Source organism: Phyllostomus discolor, chromosome X, assembly GCF_004126475.2.
Source record: "Phyllostomus discolor isolate MPI-MPIP mPhyDis1 chromosome X, mPhyDis1.pri.v3, whole genome shotgun sequence".
Taxonomy (NCBI): domain Eukaryota; kingdom Metazoa; phylum Chordata; class Mammalia; order Chiroptera; family Phyllostomidae; genus Phyllostomus; species Phyllostomus discolor.
The window spans coordinates 101,151,242-101,172,492 of NC_050198.1; the positions used below are offsets into that span (position 1 = coordinate 101,151,242).

Here is a 21,251-nt window from a genome sequence, read left to right on the forward strand (position 1 = left end):
CTCTTTTGTTATGGCAATTACCCAGAAGGCTCTTTGCAGTCCCGGGCTGTGGTTTCTGTGTGTGGTTCCCTTACATACCCCTAGAGGTTCACGCTGCTTTTTGAGCCTTGTTTCTCAGAACTATACTCAGACTTGGCTGACACTATAGTCCCTAAGAGTATGATCTTTCCTTATTTGCATAGTTATAAAATCCCCTTAGACATTATACATAAAGACGAATGTCTTGGTAATCTGTAGGGAGACTCTCTAATCAACATTGTTCATTTATTTATTTGCATATTATTTGAACATTTATTTTTTCTTTCATCCCTTCACTTATTCAACAAACATTGATGAAAGTGCCTTGTGCTACACTTGTTGGGAAATAAAGGTAAGTCAGGCATGATCTTTGCCCTCAAGAAGTTTGCAGTATACTAAGGGGGTAGGAAATATATAAAAATAACTAAAATGCACATTAAATTATAAATCTTGAGATAAGCTGAGAGAAATGTACTCTGGATGGAGGGAACAGCTTAAACAAATGTAGTCATACTCTTACCAGGCAGGGGCCTGGCCATGAATGGGTCTTCCCAGGGCCAGCTGTAGTGTGTGGGTTCTTGATTTCGTGTAGGAAAGATTTCACAACATGAGTCTAGATGACTATGAGGGTGTGTTTCTCAAATCTGGGGACAGTGACACAAGGAAGGGCTTACATAGAAGAAGCAACAGAAGTCCTAGGCTGGGCTGCCTTCACTCTCTGGGAAGTCAGAGAAAAGGGGGCTCTGGGGACAGGTTCAGAGGATTAGCCTGGGACTAACTGCCACTGCCCATTGCCTTAGCATTTAGGCGACATTTGCCTGTGGGGAAAGAAGTGGAGGATGAAGAAGAGAACAGTGCAGACTGTTCCCCAGACGGAGAGTGTGCGGGTATAAGCTGTGTCCTTTGCCTTGTTTGTTTGTTTTTTTTATTATTTTTTTAAGATTTTATTTATTTATTTTTAGGGAGGGAAGGGAGGGAGAAAGAGAGAGAGAAAGAAACATCAGTGTGCAGTTGCTGGGGGGTTATGGCCTGCAACCCAGGAATGTACCCTGGCTGGGAATCAAACCTGGGACACTTTGGTTCCCAGCCCGTGCTCAATCCACTGAGCTATGCCAGCTAGGGCTCCTTTGTCTTGTTTTTATCCCTTTCCTGCAGGCAGGAATCTTAGGGGAGGGTTTCAGTAGAAATGCTTCAGTTCTCCAGGTGTGCCCTTTCAGGGTCATGGTCTCCTCTGATTGGTCAGTGACAGGGCTGTGGGAGGAGGTTCTTTAGTCATTGTAGCTGGTCCTGGTATGGCCCACCTGCTTTTGCTGCTTTTCTGGGCCTGGAGCTGAAACACAAGTGACACTTAAGTGTTATTTGTAGGGAGGTGACCTTCTGTACCTGGCTGTAAATTGCTTGCCCAGTCTCAGTTTCCCAATTCTAGTTGCCAAGGAATTTTCCTAGCTTCTTACTGTAGTGTTTCATCACTGCTATTCGTTCAGACTTGTATTCTTGAGATTTCTTTACTCTCTGCCCCTCCCGCTGGAAGGAATTGCAGCTTTCTTGTTTTTAGGTAAACTCCCTTCAGATTTTGCCTCAAAATTGCATCTTTGCATGGAGTCTACTGGAATCTAGTGAGAAAGAGAAGCATGTGGGTTGTGGTGGAAGGAGATAATGTAAGGAGCAGTGAGAAAGGCTGATATGAAGATGTTGTTTGATTTTGCACAGGCTTTTGCTCCATTCTCTTTGAATTTCTTTGCACCAATCAAACAAAAATGAACTAAACCTTTAGTAGCGTCATCTGCTCAAGGGACTTACCTTCTGTCTGTGCAAATAAGGTTTCTGTGGTAAGACACAAAATTCAGTCAACTTCCGCTTTTAACAACAAATTTGTCAGTTATCAGCAGGATCCGTGTGACCCAGAGTTATATTTTTCACCCCCAGCTCTCTGCAAAGAAACAAGAGTGCTAAACCCAGCAAGTCTCCAGGGTAAGTTATAGTGTAGTATCTGGGAATCGGTGGTTTTGTGAAGACTGATGGGGGCATGATGATCCAGGACAGCAGCAAATGAAGGAACATTGTCCAAGTTAGAAATGGTCTCTGGTTTCTCATTTCAGACTTCTTATAGCAAAAGTGATGGTAATTTCCCTTGAGTCTGACTAGAATACAAAGTTTGAGTTAATGCCATCTGTTCCTACCATAACACAGGAGCATGGAGCCTGTGATGCTTCTCAGTCTTTGCTGAGGGCTCTTTCTTTATCTGCCTAGGAGTATGGCACAAATGGTAAGAAAGAGTATGTTCAGTGGGACTGTTGTGAGAACTTGACATATTCAGCAAGAAAAAGAGGATTGAAGTTTGTGCTCTATTTTATTTATCTAGTTGCATAATGAAAGAAAGTTTTTATGTATAAGCCCCTTGCTTTGGTAAGTTTAGCTTTCATAGATACAGCAACATATAGTAAGTTCTATCAAAAGAGAAAGAAAGAACTGGAGATCATAGATTTGGGTGCTGAAAAAAGCTCTTAGAGATCCAAATCCCTTACAGGACAAATGGGAAAACTGAGAGGCAGTCAAGGAACTTAGGATAACTTAGCTAGTTAGTGACAGAGCTGGAACTAGAACCTGTGTGTCTTCTAAATCATGCTCCCATCTCATATAGCAGCCTGTATCTCCAAAAGAATGCTATAAATGTATTTGTAACTATATTGGATTTTGGGTTAGGAGAGGAGAAAATATTTCAGTTGATAAGCTCTTGTAAAATGATTTCAGAGTATGTTCAGATGCAGTTCTTAACCTTTTGAGAGGTGATTTTTGACTGAAGTTCAGCCCTACTGGATAACAGAACCCAAAAGAGAAGCACCTTTAAGTAATTATTGTTTTCATTGCTCTGAGTGCTAGCAGCCTCTCTGGTTCTGACCCAAGATGACTAAGTCAAAAAGAAATTGCCAACTTCAGAGTTTTTAAAGGTGGATTGTGCCATAACAGTTGGTACTAGGATCACTCTAAATAAAATGGTAACAAGCTGTATTGTGCTTTTTTTGGGGGGGGGGGGGGGAAGAGTAGTCTCCTTGTCAAGGATCCTACAAGTAGGGATATTTTTTATTTTGGTTGTTCAAATGGATGGGGGATAATGACCATTTCTATTATTTGAGTTTTCATCTTAGCAATTGTGATACGGTAAAATTATTCACTGCTGAAAAGAGGTGATATGCTGGTATACTGAGACAGGAAATGGCCTGAGGTATATACATAATCCAGTTATGCATTGAAAGTAATTGTCTTTGCGGTGTATCCTGTTGGATACTACTTTCTTTGGCCAAAAACAGTTCCTTTTTGGGTTCATTCAGGAAACTTGTTGAGTTCAAGTTGTGCAGTCTTAAATTCTGGCAGTGGTTTAGCATAAGATGTCAAAACAGCATTCTTCTGGGGGGCTCTTCATAATCAGTTGTGTCTAAGCTAATTGTTGCCGTAAGAGGCAGGGAAGTCTGTATAGTCCTGTGTCACAGCTCTAGCAAAGAGAACACATGTATCTGTTGTGAAACCACCCTTTTTAAAAGTTTTAATAATCAGGGAAATGACTAGAAGGTAGTCTATGCTTTATTGAAAAAATATGGTCAAAAATCTACTTACACTTTAGATCAAGGATTTTACAGGACATTTTCATCTAGTTTAGTTCATATGCATGTATTATAAGCAGAGTGATATAGTAAATGGATCAATATATAAAGAGTCAAGAAGTCTTGGTTCTAACTCAAGTCCTGCCAGTGACTCACTGTGTGACCTTGAGAAGATTGCTTTGTTTTTCTGAATCCCAATATTCTAACCTATAATTAATAAGGAGGAAAGCTTGAAACTTAATTTCCTTCCTAGCAATACAATGATTTGATTCTGGGTCCCAAGGCACCTGAGTAGAGTTATCATGAAGTGGTAAATAATGGGGCCATACCATGGAAATCTAACTAGAGGGAACCTTCTGGCAATATAGTCTATATCTCAAGGTGAACCCAGTAACTTTTGCCAGGGGCCATTATACTTTTTCAGAATCATGTTATCATGAGAGCTTCAACTTTTAGACCTTAGGTAAATGTTTTGCAAGTAAATTCCCTTTTTAAAAAAATGGTAAAAAAGACAACAAACAAGAGAAATCTGAAATCTGATTTCCACAATGACAATGTACCTCAATCAGTATTTTTCAATCTTTTAAAATCAAAATTCCCTTTGAAAACAAAGAAAGATCTCACTACAAAAACTCCTAGAAAAACCTACTCCATCACATTAAAGTTTTCCAGGTACTGTGTAGATAATAGCCGTCAAAAATATTTTGTAAATATGTCCTTTTTTCAATTTGCATTATAGGAAAATTATTTTGATTTCCAGATATATTTAGTATAATATGAGTCAGGGGGCAGGCCCAGAGAGAGCAATGGGGAAAAAATTGGGACAACTGTAATTGAACAACAATAAAACAAGGAAAAAAAAACCTTCTCTTTTTCAGGTAACACATGTTTCCCACTATTAAACATTAAGAATTATGGCTTTAGTTCTACAGGCCATTTCTCACAACTCTACTTTCTGGGGAATTTTTAAAACCCAGGAAAGTACAGAATTCAACCAAAGGCCCATGGAGATTATTCTCTGTACAAGTAAAGGTCTACTGCATACCAGACATGAAACTAGGTACTTTCTGTACATTTCTCTTTTAATCTTTACAGCAATCTATGTTGCAGACAGTATTATCCTAAATTTATAAATGAGGAAACTGAAGCCAAGAGATAGGAAGTGAGTTGTTTCAGGCTAGAGAGCTGATAACTGAATTAAGATACTGACTCAGGTCTGCCCAAAGAACATAATTCTTTCTTCTCTGAAAGTACTGCCATAACTGCAAAAATGACATCTAATTATGCCTTTTTAAAAAATGATTTGAAAATCTAATAAAGATGCATTCAGGCAAGATCAATTGAAACTTTGAGATATTACCTTGTGAATAGTCTAATTGTCTTAATTCATTTCAAGGATAAAAATAATTTTCACTTCCTCTAATTTACAGAAAAACATGTAGACTTACATAATATATCCAAATGTTCATGAAATGGTTAGAGTTAATTTTAATTAATTCAGGAAACAGCAGAGTTTCAAATTTCATTTGCTCTTCTTTGGCTATGGTTGTGAGCAATTGAATGAAGGACACCATGTTCATGGGGATCAGACTGGCTTGGGTAATTCATGTGAGAGTTTTTCGGTTAAGAGAAGAAGAAAAAGATCAAAAATGAAAGCAAAGCAATTTAGGTTGAAAGGGCCTGTAAACGTTGTCCTCTAGGGATTGGATAGGTCCCTCATCATCAACTTTTCCCGGTTTAATTTTCCCTTCTTGCAAAATGACAAGCTCACATACTGGCAGTATCATCAAATAAAATAAGAGAAGTGAAATCAATAAACATGTCCACTTAGTAGTATTAGTGACTTGAGAAGGGATGGAATGAGGGCCAAATGAGAGGGTAAAAATTTGTAAAGTTTTACTAGAAAAAGAACAGTCACCTCGATGCCAGAAGCCTAGGTTTCACCCTCCTTACTGTCACTTGCTAAACTTATGTCTTCAGGTAAATTCAGTTCTTTGAGGCCCAGTTTTCTGATTTGTAAAATGGAGATGATGTTGTTTGACCTAATTACTTATAATATATACCTTTAATAATAATTATCAGAAAATATAGATATAATAATAATAATAACTTTGTAAAGTATAACTCGTCAAGTTGATTGAGATGGTGGTGGCTGCATTAATGATGGCAGTGTGCTGGTGGTATCAGTGTCAGGGGTAGGGTGGAGCCATGTCTACAAAGTCATGGCGAGTTAGAGCTTGGTGCACTTTAAAGACCATCCAGTTCAAAAATAAATGAACAAGCAAAACTGAAACAGACTCATCGACACGAGAGTGCACTGGTGGTTGCCAGAAGGAGGGATGATGGGGGACTGGGTGAAAGAAGTGAAGGGACTGAGAAGTACAAATTGGCAGTTACAGAATAGTCATGGGGATGTAAAGTACAGCAATAATACTGTAACCACTATTTACGGTGCCAGGTGAGTACTTGAAATACTGGAAGTTACAGGCTTCGAATCTCTTAGGTGTCCATATTTATTACACTTCAACCTTATTATCCTTGCCTTGTCCACATTTTCCTCAGTTAACAGAGGGAGAAAGGCTATGGTTTTTGCTTTGGATAATAACTCATGAGAGAAACATTGGAAGTAACACTGCTGAAGTTTCCAATATTGTGTCTATTCTCCATACTCTTATCTATACAAATCAATGCATATGAACTGAGCACATAATTATATCTAACCCCACTAAACAAAATGAAGAATATAAAAGTCTAATTCACAGAGACTTCCCTCAGAGACATTCTTATTGTGCAGCCTGTCAGTTCACTAATAGTACAAGGAAGAAAAAGTCAGAACAAGGTTGCCAAATATAAGAAAAAGATGAGAATTAAGATGAGACCTTGAGAGAGGAGTAAAGTATTGACCTCTAAAATGGGATTCAAGGAGAAAGGAGTTTCATAAAATTTTAGTCATAACTTTATAACAGTCTTTATTATCAGGAACATCCTTATGAAGGGTTTACAGGAACAATTATAAAGGATATATAGACAATAACAAGGGGGGCTGAAAATGGGGGAGGGAGGTGGGGAGGGCTAAGGTGGTGGGGAGGTGTGAGAGGAAAAGGCAGAAAACTGTAGTGGAACAGCAATAAAAAAAGAAACATTCATAAAAAATAATCTTATTAGCTTAAAAACGTAGCTGATTTTCTGCTCTGATTATTAGATTAGAACACTGTGCTTCCCTTTAGGGCTTAACTCCTGCCACCAAAATCCTTTTTCAAGAGAGGAAGTATCCCTCCTGATGGTCCTGATATTTGTTGTAGCCAGTGTGTACCCTGGAGAGAGCAGTGCACACTGGAGAAACCAAGAAATATTTACTTTTATAAGGACGATATTTGTCTTTCACTGACTGGTGTATTGCACTTAGCATAATATTTCCAGTTCCATCCATGCTGTCATGAAGGGTAGGATCTCCTTTCCTTCTGCTGCGTAGTATTCCACTGTGTAAGTGTACCACAGTTTTTTGATCCACTCATCTACTAATGGGCACTTAGGTTGTTTCATGTACTTGGCTATTGTGGGGAGGGGTATAATATTGGAAAGAAGGGAAGGGACTAGACAAGGAACATGTATGAATGACCCACAGATATGGACAACAGTGTGGAAATTAACTGTGGGAGCAGGGGGGTGTGGTATGGGCAGAGGAGGGCAAAGTGAAAAAGGCTGGGACAACTGTAATAGAACAACAATAAAAATGATCTAATATAAGGAAGATATTGCAGGCACTGGCAGCTCTTCTCTCATCTCTGTCTTAGGTGGTACACAAGTACAGAGCTAGGGTCTGAGGTATATACTAAAAAGATGGCATTTTCACAGGTTATAACTTTGGCTGGCATTTATTTTCTGTGTGGTCTTGGTTAGCTAAGTTGTTTATGCAATATCAATGAGGCTAAATCTTTGGGATTAAGTCCTACATGAGCCAGTTAACATCAATTATTTTGAGCGTATTCTATGTTTTGCTTTGTTCTAAGGTTAGGGAGAAAGAAAGTGATAAAGAAATTTAGAACATGGCACCTGAGTTCATAAGCTCACAGTCCAATGTGGACAAGCCTATAAACAGTTAACAATATATGAATTATCATAAGGCAGAATATTTGTTCAGTTAAAGGTATTAACTGAATATGTGCCAGTCACCCTGCTAGGTTCTAGAGACTTTAAGATGAGTAAGATGTTTTTCTAAATGGAAAAATTGCATATAATGCAGTGAGTGTATTGTTAAAAGCAATTCCTGTGGTTATATGGTAGCCCAGATTTGCATTTGTGATACATCATTCTGGTAACAGATCTGAGATGAGAAAGGTGTTCCCTTTGCAGAATAACAACTAACAAAAATAAGGGGTTGAGATGATTTTGGAAATAATAATGTCAATAGTACTCTGAGACATTGGGCTGTACTGGTTTCTACTAACAGGATATATCTGAGACATGACCTGTGATTTCTAAATTAATAATTTTTTCACTTCTTTCAGGCTCCTATAGGCATGACTTTCTGGGATCTTTATGGATTTTTATTAGGGTATTAAGGCAATCAAAAATAATACACATTCACAACAATGAGCATTATTCCATTTTCTTGATGTACACATGATATTATGGACACAATAAATGTATCTCATAAGTGGATTCAGAATCATGAGTTCAATTCCTCTTCACAAACAGCATATACTATTTTGCATATATTCACTTAACTTTACAGTTTTATTTCCAATGTTAATGTTAAATGCCAGGTACATTACAATTATGAAGCAAGTACCCTCATCATCTTCTCAGAGATGCAAACACTTTGATAATTATACATCTACGAGTATCATGGCTGCATGTATTTCAGAAGTGGTCAGAACAGAGGAGGATATTGGAAAGTTTGAGATCTTTCAGATATTAATTCAAAACAGGAGATTTTAATCTGTGTCTTCTTAAATACAAAGCAGCAGCCCCACTCCTTCAGGGTGATGTGCTTATTCTTGTTGGGGTAACACTCATCAAAGAAGCAAGTTATGCAGTGTTCTGTGGGCACCACAGAGGCTTGCAAAGGAGCAGTCTTGGAGTGTGTCAAGTCTCTGTCTATAGGATGTTGGTCAAATTCACCAAACTGCCAGTTCACAGGATACACATACATGTGGTATTTTTTCTTAAAGTCCTTTAAGAGAAGGTTGATGAAATGATCCCTAGCAAAGAGTCTTTTCATCCAGGTGAATTGTCTTGACTTCATTTCTCTGCTTTGCATTTAAATATGCAGGTTTGTTCAGGGTTAGGTTCATAAAATTGCATGAGGATAGTCTTCAGCCTGTCTTTCATCCTTAGAGGAAACTCAGTCACTCCAAAGTTTATACAAGCAGGAAAGATTTGCAGGCTCCAAAATAATTCAGCTGCAGTTAATGACCCTTTTGGTCCCATCCAGTCTGCACTTAGTAGCAAACACATGACAGGTGCTAGCATAGGTCTGATTGTCAGTGCTACAAACTTAGTCAAGGAGTTTTTTAGGAGGACAAGTCATTGGATCTTGGCAAACACAGTGGGGTTTTCCCTATTGGTCAGCTTTACACATATGTCCTCTTTTACACTGTAAGTTTATGCAAGAATAAACAGTGCACACCCTCATGTTGTCTTCTCTTGAACTTTCTTCTTCATTTGGTGAGCTCTCTGCTTTTTTGACCCGTTGGGATTCTCTAGGTTCAACGGTATCTACATTCTCATTTTCATGTGCTGTTTTTCTTTGATTCTCATATTTGATGTGATAGTAATTGGAATTTGCTCTTTTTGTCTCCTGGAAGGCCTCACCTTTGGATGAAATGGTCATCACTTGCACTGTGTCTGAGGCATTATCACCATCATCAGTAGGCTCTATGAGAAAAGCTTCAGAAACAGTCTTTTTCTCCATTTCCTTAGGGTTGCTGATGACTTCAAGGCCAGGCTCTCCCTCTTGGTTCTGTCATTTAATATCTTGATTGTTCTTACTGATTTCTGATGCATTTTCATCTTCTATTTCTTCATTAGAGTTGTCGTCTTCTTGTTCTTTGTGACCCCTACTCAAATTCATTTTTCTGTATTTTTCATACTTGAGGTGGTTGATTGGACTCTTTCAAAATATCAGATTGGGTACTGTCTTCTTCCTGTTTGCTTAAAATATTCCTTGGGAAATTCTTTCTCCCTTTGTTGGTTATCATTGTGGGTACCGACTTCACCTTTCTCTTTTTCTCCTTCCTTTTTTCCATTGGGAATGTTTGGATCTTGCTCTTGGTTTCCTTGATCACTTACATCTTCACCAAGTTTGCTGCTTCTGTTCAACTGAGGACACAAATCATTTATAGGATGTTCTTGGTTTTCTTCTGTCTTTGTGATACTTTCTTGTTGGTCAGAATGTACAATGGAACTAACATCAGAGCAAGGGAATCAATGTTCTCTGGGAGGTTTTTCTTTTTAGGCTCACTTATATCTTGGTCCAATGTATATTCAGTTGGTGTATACTCTAAATTCTCACTTAAGTCATTTTTGGCTTCTTATTGATATTACAATCCCAGTTATTGGCTGTAACTCTGGTCCTGATCTGCTGACTGGTCATGGTTTTCCTCTTTTGACTTTTGTACTGAAGATTTTTCAGCATTATGGTTGTAATGGTCTCCTATGGATGCTGTAGTTTCCTTTTCATTTTCTGAACCTTCAAACCTTAAAATGGGCACTTTAAGTGTCATCAGGTGTTACTAACATTTCTGCCTATTGGGCAGAACTCAAGGAATCAGAAGTTGGTTGGGAATGATCAGATATGAACTTTGCATTTGTCCTGGGCTCCAGCAGAGGGAAGATAGAGTGCAATAGAATCCTATGAGGAGAGACAAAGATTTGTTACTCTGGGGAGAGAGCTGAAGGGACAGCTGCCAGGATACCTGTTCTGAGTCTCTCTCCCACACCATGGACGCTATATTTCTTGGGTGGTGCACTCAAACATGACTTTTATAAGTTGAAAAGGGTAGGTACAGGGAATTTTGATAATAGCCTAACTAGAAGATACATTTTTTAGGGAAACAGCAGGCAGCAGAAATTTATTAGCTGACATATGAGGGTTTGCATTTTTGCATAATGCTTCCACATAGGGACTTTAAAATATTCTGTATGTAATTCAATTCAATTGTAATATTTTTCTTTGAGTGCTTACTAAGTAGCATCCTATGTCTTGGGTATAATGGTGATGAATAGAACAGATCTTGTTATGGCACTAATGGAGCTAATAGAATAGTTGGAGAATTAGCCAATAAACGTGTAAGAAATCTAAATTACAAATGTTGATGCTATGAAGAGAAAGAACAGAGAATATGAGAATGTGAAATGATGTGTAGGATTACTTAGATAGGACTGACAGACAGTGATGGTCTCTCTGACCTGAAAACTGAGATCAAAAGGAGTCAGACATGTGAAGATCTACAGGAGGAGAATTCTTGATAGAAAAAAAAAACTACATATGCAGAGGACTTAGGAACAAAAGCTTGGCTTTCTCTAAAAAGTGAAAGCATCTCAGTGTAGTTAAAACATAGAGAATAAGGAAGAGAATAGCATGAGGTAATTAAGTATGGCCTTAAGGTTGCAGTGAAAAGTTTGACCTTAATGCAACAGAGAACAAGAAAAGGTTTTTAGGCAGAAGAATGATATAGTATTTCAGAGAAAAATCCCTTGAGCCATAGTGTCAAAAGGATAAGAAGTCAAGAAATGACATAGTCCCTGCCATCGAGGAATGTAGAATCTAATGAAAGAAAAACCTGTTAACACAATTTCAATAAGTGTGGTAGGTACCATGACAAAGATAAGACAGTCTGGAGACAAGCATGGGTTCCAATTCTAATACACCATCACTAAAATATTCAAATTTTGTGACTTTAGTGCAACTTATTTAACTTCTCTTGGTCTCAGTTTCCTCATTTTTTGGTATTTATTTATTTATTTATTTATTTATTTATTTATTTGTTGTTGTTCAAGTACAGTTGTCTCCATTTTCACCCCATCCTACCCCCCAGTTTTCTCATTTTTAATGTGGAAATAATCATAGGGCTTCTATGAGGATTAATTTGATAATATGTGAAGAGTGCTTAGGCTATAAGTAAATGGCAGCCCTCAATAAATGGTAGTCATAATTAATGTTACTGTTAGATACAGTATGGGCAGTGGACTACAAGGGGCAAGACTGGGGTCCAGGGAGTCCACTAAGACATCTGTTATAGGTGTCTGTTATAGGGGCAAGAGGAATGATGACAGTGGCCTGGATTAAGATGACTATAGCAAAAGTGCACATGGAATAAAGATGGATTTGACAGCTTTTAGGGGGTAGAATCACCTGGTTTCTCATTGGATATGGGTAAATGTAGTGACTGAGGTTGTTTTAATCCCCAGTTTTCAGCCTGAATATGTGGGAGGAGAGTCATGGCATGGACTGAGAAAGGGAACTCAGACTTAAGAGTGAGTCACCAATCTCACGCCTCATTCTAAAATAGGAAATGAAAACATACCTAGATTTTTTTAGACATATTTTCTATAAGGAGAGATTTGTTTTAGATATATTTTCTAAGGGACAGAGATTGGCAACACACTGGGCAAAAACCAGCCAGAAACAGTCAACAATAGAGCCAGAGCCAAAGAGAGAAAGATAGGGGCAGAGGTAGAGACAGAGACAAAGCATACACTCCAATTTAGTCCTTCCATTTAGCATTCTTGTGTTAATGGCTTAGGTTGTTCTCCTTTCACAGATTGTTCTCCAACTGTCACAGATTGTCCACAGGAAACTAAATGTTTCTTCTCTGAAAGCTTATATTTCTGCCCTACCCAAAATAAATTCCATCAGCATCTCCCTACCATGGAAGTTTTACATTTAATTGTCACTGAACAAATTTGGGAAGAAAAACCTCCCTACTTACCTTTTAGTCTGGAATAGAGAAAAGGTTTTTGAAAGCAGGCTATGCAAATCTCTAAACTCATAATAAACTGTGAATTGCGGAGGCATAAAGACCCACAGAACCAAGGTGTGAACTTGACCTCTAGCTTGCTGTTCTGACCTAATAGAGCTTTGTTACTTAACACAAAAGTGTGAACAAAACATGCATCTTTAGTAAGTAAAACTTACTACACCACTGAAACAGAAACAAATACCCAGGTCCATAAATTGCAGAAGTGGAGGGGTGATTTGGGTGTGTGCAAGAGGTTTTTATTTCCTGAAATTGAAATGCACTTGATGCATCTTTCTTGCTTTCTCACACATCTGCATAGATGATAGATGAGAGTAGAAATAGTGCCGCTAGTAAAGTCAAAGTGGGTGGAGGGGAGGGATTGGTGACATGTGTGGGGACAAGTTTTTAGTTATATCCTGATGGCCTAACTAGAGTAATAGATAAGATAATAAGGTTGTCTATAAGATTAGAAATGTCCTGCCATAATGTGCCCTGCCATAATGTGAAGGCACATTATGAACCTCACATATCATGATGAACCCCATCCTATTAAATAGTCCCTCCTAAGCAGGGAGAGGCAAGTGGAGTGGTGAAAATAGCATAGACTTTGGATCAAGTCATGTATAATAATAAATTTCATTTTTGCCATTTTCTAGTTTTGTTACTTCAGGCAATTTACTGAAGCTCTCTGAGCCGTAGTTTCCTCATCTGCACTATGAGAGTAATAATAGAACCTACCTCTTAGGATGGTTGTAAGAATTAAATTAGATAATGCACATAAAAAATTCCATTGCAGATTCTGGAGTGCATCATTGATAGTCAAAACATGAAAAGTATTTCCTGTCTTTTCACCTGCAAACACCTCTCCACCCTCTTTTCTGAGTCATACATTCATAATCAAAAGACTGCATGACTTTGTAGAACATATCACAGATTGGCTAAGTGAGGAGAATGGAATATAAGGGGCAGAAAAGTGAAAATACTATTTAGAGTAATGGTAGCTCATAATGGTGGCTCTCATTTATCTGTGAATTAACCACATGGGGTTCTATTCTTTTATCCTATTTCCTGAAGCAGGACTTAAAGAATATTGAAAGTCATTCTGCTGCTTATAAAGAGAAAAATAAAAGCAAACCTCTCCTTTGTTTTTTATGGCACCTTTAATTTAATTTTTCAGTTACAATTAATATTCAATATTAATTTACATAAGTTTTAGGTGCACAGCATAATGGTTAGAATATAAATAATTTATAAAATGATTCTCCCAATAAGTGTAGTACCCACCTAGCATCATACATAATTATTACAATATTATTGACTGACTATATTCCCTATGCTATGATCCCATGATTATTTTATAACTACCTTAAAGATTTCACCAAGGCACCATTAGAACTGACAAAGGAATTCAGTCAAGTAGCAGGATACAAAATTAATATTCATAAATTAGTTGCATTTTTATACTCCAATAATGAACTATCAGAAAAAAATTGGGAAAGCAATCCCACTTACAATAGCATGAAATTGGTTAAAGCTACAAAATAGATTTTAACCAAGAGGGTAAAAGTCAGGTATTTGAAAAATTATGACACATTGAAGAAAGAAATTGAGAAGATACAAATAAATGGAAGAATATATTTTGCTCATGGATAGGAAAAATTAGCATTGTTAAAATGTCCATGCTTCCAAAAACAATTTATAGATTTAATGCAATCCCTATCAAAATGCCAATTATATCTTTCACAGAACTACAACAAATCATTCTAAAATTTATATGGAATCATAAGAGACCCCAAATAGCCACAGCAATCTTGAGAAAGAACAAAGTTAGAGTTATCATGCTACCTGACATCACATTATACTACAAGGCCATAGTAATCAAAATGTCATGGTACTAGCATAAAAACAGGCACATCTATCAGTAGAACAGAATAGACAGCCCCAAATAAACCCATGCCTAGATTGTCAATTAATATATAATAAAGGAAGCAAGAACATACAATGAGGTAAGGACAGTAATGACTATATATGGTGCCAGATGGGTACGACATATATCAGGATGTTATATAATGCCTAATCACTGGGGTGTACACTTGAAAGTAATATAATATTTATGTTAACTGCTATTAAAAAATAAAAACAATTTAAATAAACATTAAAAAGACAAGTGTTTTTGGGAAAAGTGGACAGATACATTAAAAAACTAAACTACCTTGTTACAACATAGACAAGAATAAATTCAAAATGGATGAAAACCTTAGATGTATGACCCAAAACTATAAAACTCCTAGATGAAAACTTAGGCAATAAACTCTTTGACATTGCTTTTTGTAATATTCTTTCTGATATATCTCCTTGGGCAAGGGAAGCAAAAGGAAAAAAAAATAAATGTCATTACACCTAACTAAAATTTTTTGCACAGCAAAGGAGACCATCAATAAAACTAAAGCACAGCCTACTAAATGAGAGATATACTCACCAATGATACATTCATTAAGGGGTTAATATAAAAAATTTATAAGTAACTCATACAACTTGACACCAAAAAATCCCAGACAATCTAATTAAATAATGCCCAGAGGACCTGAATAGACACTTCTCCAAAGAGGACATACAGATGGCCAATAGACATATGAAAAGATGCTCAGTGTTACTAATCACCACGGGAATGCAAATTAAAACCACAATGAGATATCACCTCACACCTGTCAGACTGGCTACCATCAATAAATCAACAAACCACTGTTGTCCAGGTTGTGGAGAAAAGGGAACCCTCAGATTCCCTTTTCTCCACAGGTGGGAATTCAGATTGGTGCAGCAGCTATGAAAAAAGTATGGAGGGTCCTTAAAAATTAAAAAATGGAACTGCTTTATGACCCAGCAATTCCACTTCTGGGTTTATATCCAAAGGAACTCAAAACACTAATTTGAAAAAATATAGACAGTTCTGTGAGGGGACTGGGAAGAGACGAGGGCATTAAGAAGTACAAACCAGCCCTGGCTAGTGTGGCTCAGTGGATTCAGTGTTGGCCTGTGAACCAAAGGGTTCCCAGTTTGATTCCCAGTCAGGACACATGCCTGGGTTGTGAGCCAGGTCCCCAGTAGGGGGCATGTGAGAAGCAACCACACAGTGATGTTTCTTTCCCTTTCTTCCCCTCTCTCTAAAAAAAAAAATTAAACCTTTTTAAAAAGAAGTACAAACTGATAGTTACAAAACAGTCATGGGGTTGTAAAGTACAGCATAGGAAATATAACCAATAATATTGCAATAACTCTGTATGGTGGCAGAAATATAGGGGTCAAATCAAAAAGGTTTTGCACAGGAAAGGAAGCAATCAACAAAATAAAAATTTACCAATTGGGAGAAGATATTCATCAATGATAAATCTGGTAAGGAATTAATATGCAAAATCTATAAAGAACTCTTACATATTTAACACCAAACCAAGCAGACAAATAAACAATCTATTTCAAAAGTGGGCAGAGGATCTGACAGACAATTTGTCCACTCCTTTATTTTAAATTTAAAATAATCAAAACAAAATAAAAATAACAACAAAAATCCTTACTCCACCTAAGCAATAACCTCACTGCATTATTTCTTCCACTTTTAGCTTTTAATGTAATAAATAGTCCTGCAATATGGAAAGAAGCTATATTTGCAAAATTTGTCTTTGAGTGAAAAAGAAGTGATGAAGAGAAGAATGTGTATAAAGTTTAGGCACTTGGTCCTTCAGAGATGTGAAGTCCCAGATCTCTGTTCAATGGCTTTGTGGCGATAATAGATTCCTCTCTGGGCCTTGCATCTTCTACCTGTATTATGTGCAGAGTGAATGAAATAATTTTGAAAGCTTCTCCTTAGTCTAAAATTCAACAAGAAAGCTAAAGTAAAAATAATGAGTTTGTTGCTTTTCTGCCATTCTTATTTGCAGACAGCCTATATAAACCCAAAACTAGGCCTTGAGAAGCCCTAAATACTGTTCTATATTCCTCAGGCCCTATGTAAAATACATAATAAAAACCATAATAAATCATAAAATAGCATTTAAGAAGTCCAAAAGTCTCTTATTCTTTATGATGACTAATTTAATGGAAAAAAAAAAAAAAACCCTGCATGAAATCTTAAATTGTTTCTAAGAAATGGTATCAGTGGCCTGTTTTGCTGGTATCCTAATAAATGTTTACTGTGACTGTTGGATAATCTGTCATGTCTGTGATGTCAGTCACACCAGTGTAGAATTCCCCTTAGATGGAGAATTACTCTTCTCTCTTCCAGACCATGTAAGTGGAAATACCCAAGTTCAGCTTATACATTCATATATTGCTGAAATTTTCCATGTAAATTTGGAATGAGACCTAAGCCAAGAGAGAGACATAAAATGCACAAGTGTGATAGAATAATGAGGAGGTAACATCCACACACCTTGAAAATGAGACCACATACTGGCAATGCAGGGTAAAAGAGGCAGGGCCATTTTGCAAGTTGTGGGGTGCCAAGGTGAGAAGACAGGACCCAATGGGCAAGGTAGCAGATAAAGTAGAGACAAAAGGACATAAAAAGTGAGGCTAAGTTTCTATCACTGCAACTGAGAGTGACTGAGCAGTGTGCTCACTTTAACTAAGGGTTGGGGCAAGACAAACTTGGACACAAAAGAAATAGATTCAAATTCCACACCTTTTTTGATGTGGTGGGGACAAGAGCCCAAATGTTTCAGGACATCCTTGCCTGCAAAAGACAACTTTCACTATCTGGGATGGCAGTTTGGGGACAATTTCATGTCCCCAAACCTAACTGATTCATTAGGTGATTTTAGATGAATAGTACATTTTCTGTGAGCATTTGTTTCTTCATCTGCAAACAGGTCCTTTCTAATTATAATATTCTGTTTCTCTTCAAGTATAAACAGGAATGCGGGTGTTGGCTGAAGAACTGGTTAACCATTATACACCTTTGTTTTTTCTTTGCTTTGGGCAGGGATCATAACTCTACGGCTTACCTTAATGAATATACTGAAATATTCAAGATGCCTAACACTTCTAACAATGCCTGCGATGATACTCCTTTGCAATTTCAGCACACCCTCTATGCAACCACCTACATTACCATTTTCATCCCTGGTCTTCTGGCCAACACTGCAGCCTTGTGGGTTCTGTGGCGCTTCATCAGCAAGAAAAATAAAGCCATCATTTTCATGATCAACCTCTCTGTGGCTGACCTTGCTCATGTGCTGTCTTTACCCCTCCGGATTTACTACTACATCAACCACCATTGGCCTTTCCAGACACCCCTTTGCCTGCTGTGCTTCTACCTGAAGTATCTCAACATGTACGCCAGCATTTGCTTCCTGACCTGCATCAGCCTTCAGAGGTGCTTCTTTCTTCTCAAGCCCTTCAGGGCCAGAGACTGGAAGCGTAGGTACGATGTGGGCATCAGTGCTGCCATCTGGGTCACCGTGGGCACTGCCTGTTTGCCATTTCCCATCCTGAGAAGTGCTGCATTATCCAAGAAGAATGAATCCTGCTTTGCTGATCTTGGATACAAGCCAATGAATGCTGTGGCTTTGGTTGGAATGATTACACTTGCTGAGCTGGCAGGATTTGTGATCCCAGTCGTTATCATTGCATGGTGTACCTGGAAAACTACCATATTCTTGAGACAACCACCAAAGACTTTCCAGGGACTCAGTGAGAGACAGAAAGCACTGCGGATGATTTATATGTGTGCTGCAGTCTTCTTCATATGCTTCACGCCCTATCATATTAACTTTTTTTTTTACACCATGGTACAGGAAAAAATCATTGACAGTTGTTCCATTGTCAAAATCACAAAGTATTTTCACCCTTTTTCTCTATGCCTTGCAAGTCTCTCCTGCCTTTTAAATCCAATTATCTATTACTTTATGGCCTCAGAATTTCGTGACCAACTATCCCTTCATGGCAGCTCTCTGACCCGATCCCGCCTCATGAGCAAGGAGAGTGGTTCATCAATGATGGCCTAAAAATAAAATAAATTTTAAATTGCAACTTTGTTTAACATGTTTCCCCCTTTTTTTTTGCAAATACTGAGAGACCAGCCAAACAATTTCTTTAATTGAACTCTGGGAACAACAGAAATAAATGTCCTCTTATGTAATAGTTGTGGTCATAGGGTTGTGATAGTGGAGGCAGTATGTGAAAAATGTGGGAGAGGAAAGGAAAATTGGATTTGCCTGTTCCCTCTTTGAAATTCAAGGCACTTTCAAGTTTTTACAGATGGTTTAAACCAAATGCAAGTGAGAAATTTTATCTGAAACATTTTTTTCAGTAAATGATTGTTAATGAGATACAATAAATGAATCATTTCCATATGTAAAAGTAAATCTTTTTAAAAGAAGACATTTATTTGTGAATGAGAGTAAAATATCCTATCTTTCTAAGAGATAAGTGCACAGGCATGAGGGAGTGAAGAATGAGGCAATGTGTACATAAATGTCAGGACCACAACCCTATTTGATGAAACGGCACAGGAATTTGTTCATTCACTGAAAATGTCTTGGATGCCTATTGTATTCTGGTTTGCCACTTTCTTAGGTACTTTCCACATATAGAATTTCATCAGGCCCTTCTAATGAACTTGTGGAAGTTTCCAATATAAATAAATAAATGGAACTTCAGGCATATGAAGAAACTTGTCTGGGGGATAAACAGACAAGTGGTGAGTCAAAATGTGTCTTGTATACTTCCCATATGTTTAAGTTGTTCACTCCACTTGTGTTGTTACTTTTACTAGGTCAGTAGTAAGCTAGACTTGAATGGTGGTGACACAGACTAAAGCTAAGACACATGAAACCAAAACCATTCTTATAAAATTTACCTGAGATTATCTGAAAAGTCTTGGGTTGTAGGGGTAAGAGTCAGGCTTCAGGCTGCAAGGTATCAAATGATAAATAGATGCTGTTCTAATATTGTCTTGATCTACAGAGTCCTCATGATCAGGGATATAGCAAATGTAAATATGGAATTGCATTAGAAACAGAAAACATGATTACATCATGAATGAATGGGAGAAAAGGGTGTGACATCCTTCTGGAAATCATATCTTCAGTTTTCTCAAGGTTATAGCTATTTTTTTAGAGCCATTATGGAGGATTTAAATATAAGCAATCCTTAGCTTCTCAGGTTGGCATTTATGAAGCTCAATGCATCATTCTAATCTTTTATGCTTTCAACTTAAATTGCATGTCAGACATTTCATGTGCGGAATGATAGTCCTCAGAATATCAATTTGAACAGACTGGCTATAGAAAAGGATGAAGGGACAACTGAACAAGGAGGAATTTTTTTTTTTTAAAAACAAGGTTTCTATGGTGGGAGAAAGTTCTCTAATTACAAAGCAATGAAACTGGTTTTCTTGTGCTTTATTAATTGGCATTTGATGGCACTGCCTAAAGAGGGTTTCCAGTTCTGCTTGGAGAATGGCAGCATTATCAGAACAAACATATAAACATTTACATTATAAGGTAATGATTTTGAAAGAAACCCATTTGGAACTACAACACCCTGCTATATCTGTGGAGAAAAGGAACCTCAGTTCTAAATAGCCATATTAGTCCCTCTTTCAAGTTATTGACAAGAGGTAGTACTTCAAACACAGGATTTGTGGATTAGTAGTGAAATTAAATTATTTGCCTTTCATTTGGCCACCATTAAAGTGAAATCTTTGGGCTTTTTCTGACATGTGTGTCCCTATTGTAGTGAGAAAATGATAACATCAAAGCAAGAAATAGTTGTTTCTTGAATTTTAAAGGCTAGGATGCCTTATACAGGGTGGGGGGAAAGTAAATGTATAGTTGTCCATGGGTAAAAATAATACAATGATTAATAAATAATAATACAAGAATAAACTCTGTGTTTTGCATACTCAGTATGGTAAACCTACTTTTGCCCCAACTTATAATGCCAGCGGAAAAGGTGTCAATGCTTCAAATTATGAGATAACAGTTCAAGAAATCAGTGATATTCATTGAAGGTATTGTGATGAACAACAACTTGAAGTTGTCCCTGTGCTTATCACAGGGACAAGATATAAGACAAAGACAACAGTAACACATATGTCCTTGAGTCAACTTTTCAAAATGTCACTAGACAGCCTGGCATTGCTCCCAAATCCCTGCAAAACGCCACTCAAAATCCACTCAGAATTTCATATACTTGATGAAAGACTCTTTAACTACCCAGTGGTTTTGGTTTAAAAAAAAGAGAGAGAGAAGAGCTTTGAGGAATATAAAAACTTTGTACGACAATCTGTATTAACTTAAATGCAGTTTATATGTGATTGGTTATGCTGTTTACCTTTAGAAAGCTTTAAATTCTAGCACAGAGTTTAAATACAACATTTACTGTAGATGAAATAAATTATACTTAAGGAGTATGTGGTTATTTCTAAAAAAATATTAATCATTGTGCTGTTATGTAAAAATTTAACTGCCTTATTATAAAATTGCTTTTATAACAAAATCATCTTCTCTTATCATTCTTTTTCATATTTTCCAAAATTATAACCCACCATAAAAGTAAGATTACTGCTTAAACCACATTTCTCTTTTAAGTAGTAAGTAGTTTGGTTATTATATTAATTCTTTATAGTTAGTACTGTGCCTTTAAGTACACTACAAATGTAACATGTAAT

At 37.2% G+C, this 21,251-nt stretch overlaps 1 protein-coding gene and 1 pseudogene across 2 annotated transcripts; one reads left to right on the top strand and one right to left on the bottom strand.

Annotated features, from left to right (window-relative positions):
- The first annotated feature begins 1,849 nt into the window (after positions 1–1,849).
- Positions 1,850–20,394, top strand: LOC114505442 (putative P2Y purinoceptor 10). Of its 2 annotated transcripts, none has more exons than XM_028523343.2 (2): positions 1,850–1,989; positions 17,559–20,394. In XM_028523343.2, exon 2 carries the CDS (start codon positions 17,608–17,610, stop codon positions 18,580–18,582), a length of 975 nt encoding a protein of 324 aa, XP_028379144.1. In that variant the 5' UTR covers positions 1,850–1,989; positions 17,559–17,607; the 3' UTR covers positions 18,583–20,394. The 2 variants fall into 2 exon arrangements, with proteins under 2 accessions (XP_028379144.1, XP_035873061.1); XM_036017168.1 differs by lacking the exon at positions 1,850–1,989 and adding an exon at positions 10,519–12,098 and having other exon boundaries at positions 17,559–19,904.
- LOC114504910 lies at positions 8,464–10,475 on the bottom strand (annotated as a pseudogene).
- Positions 20,395–21,251: the final 857 nt, after the last annotated feature.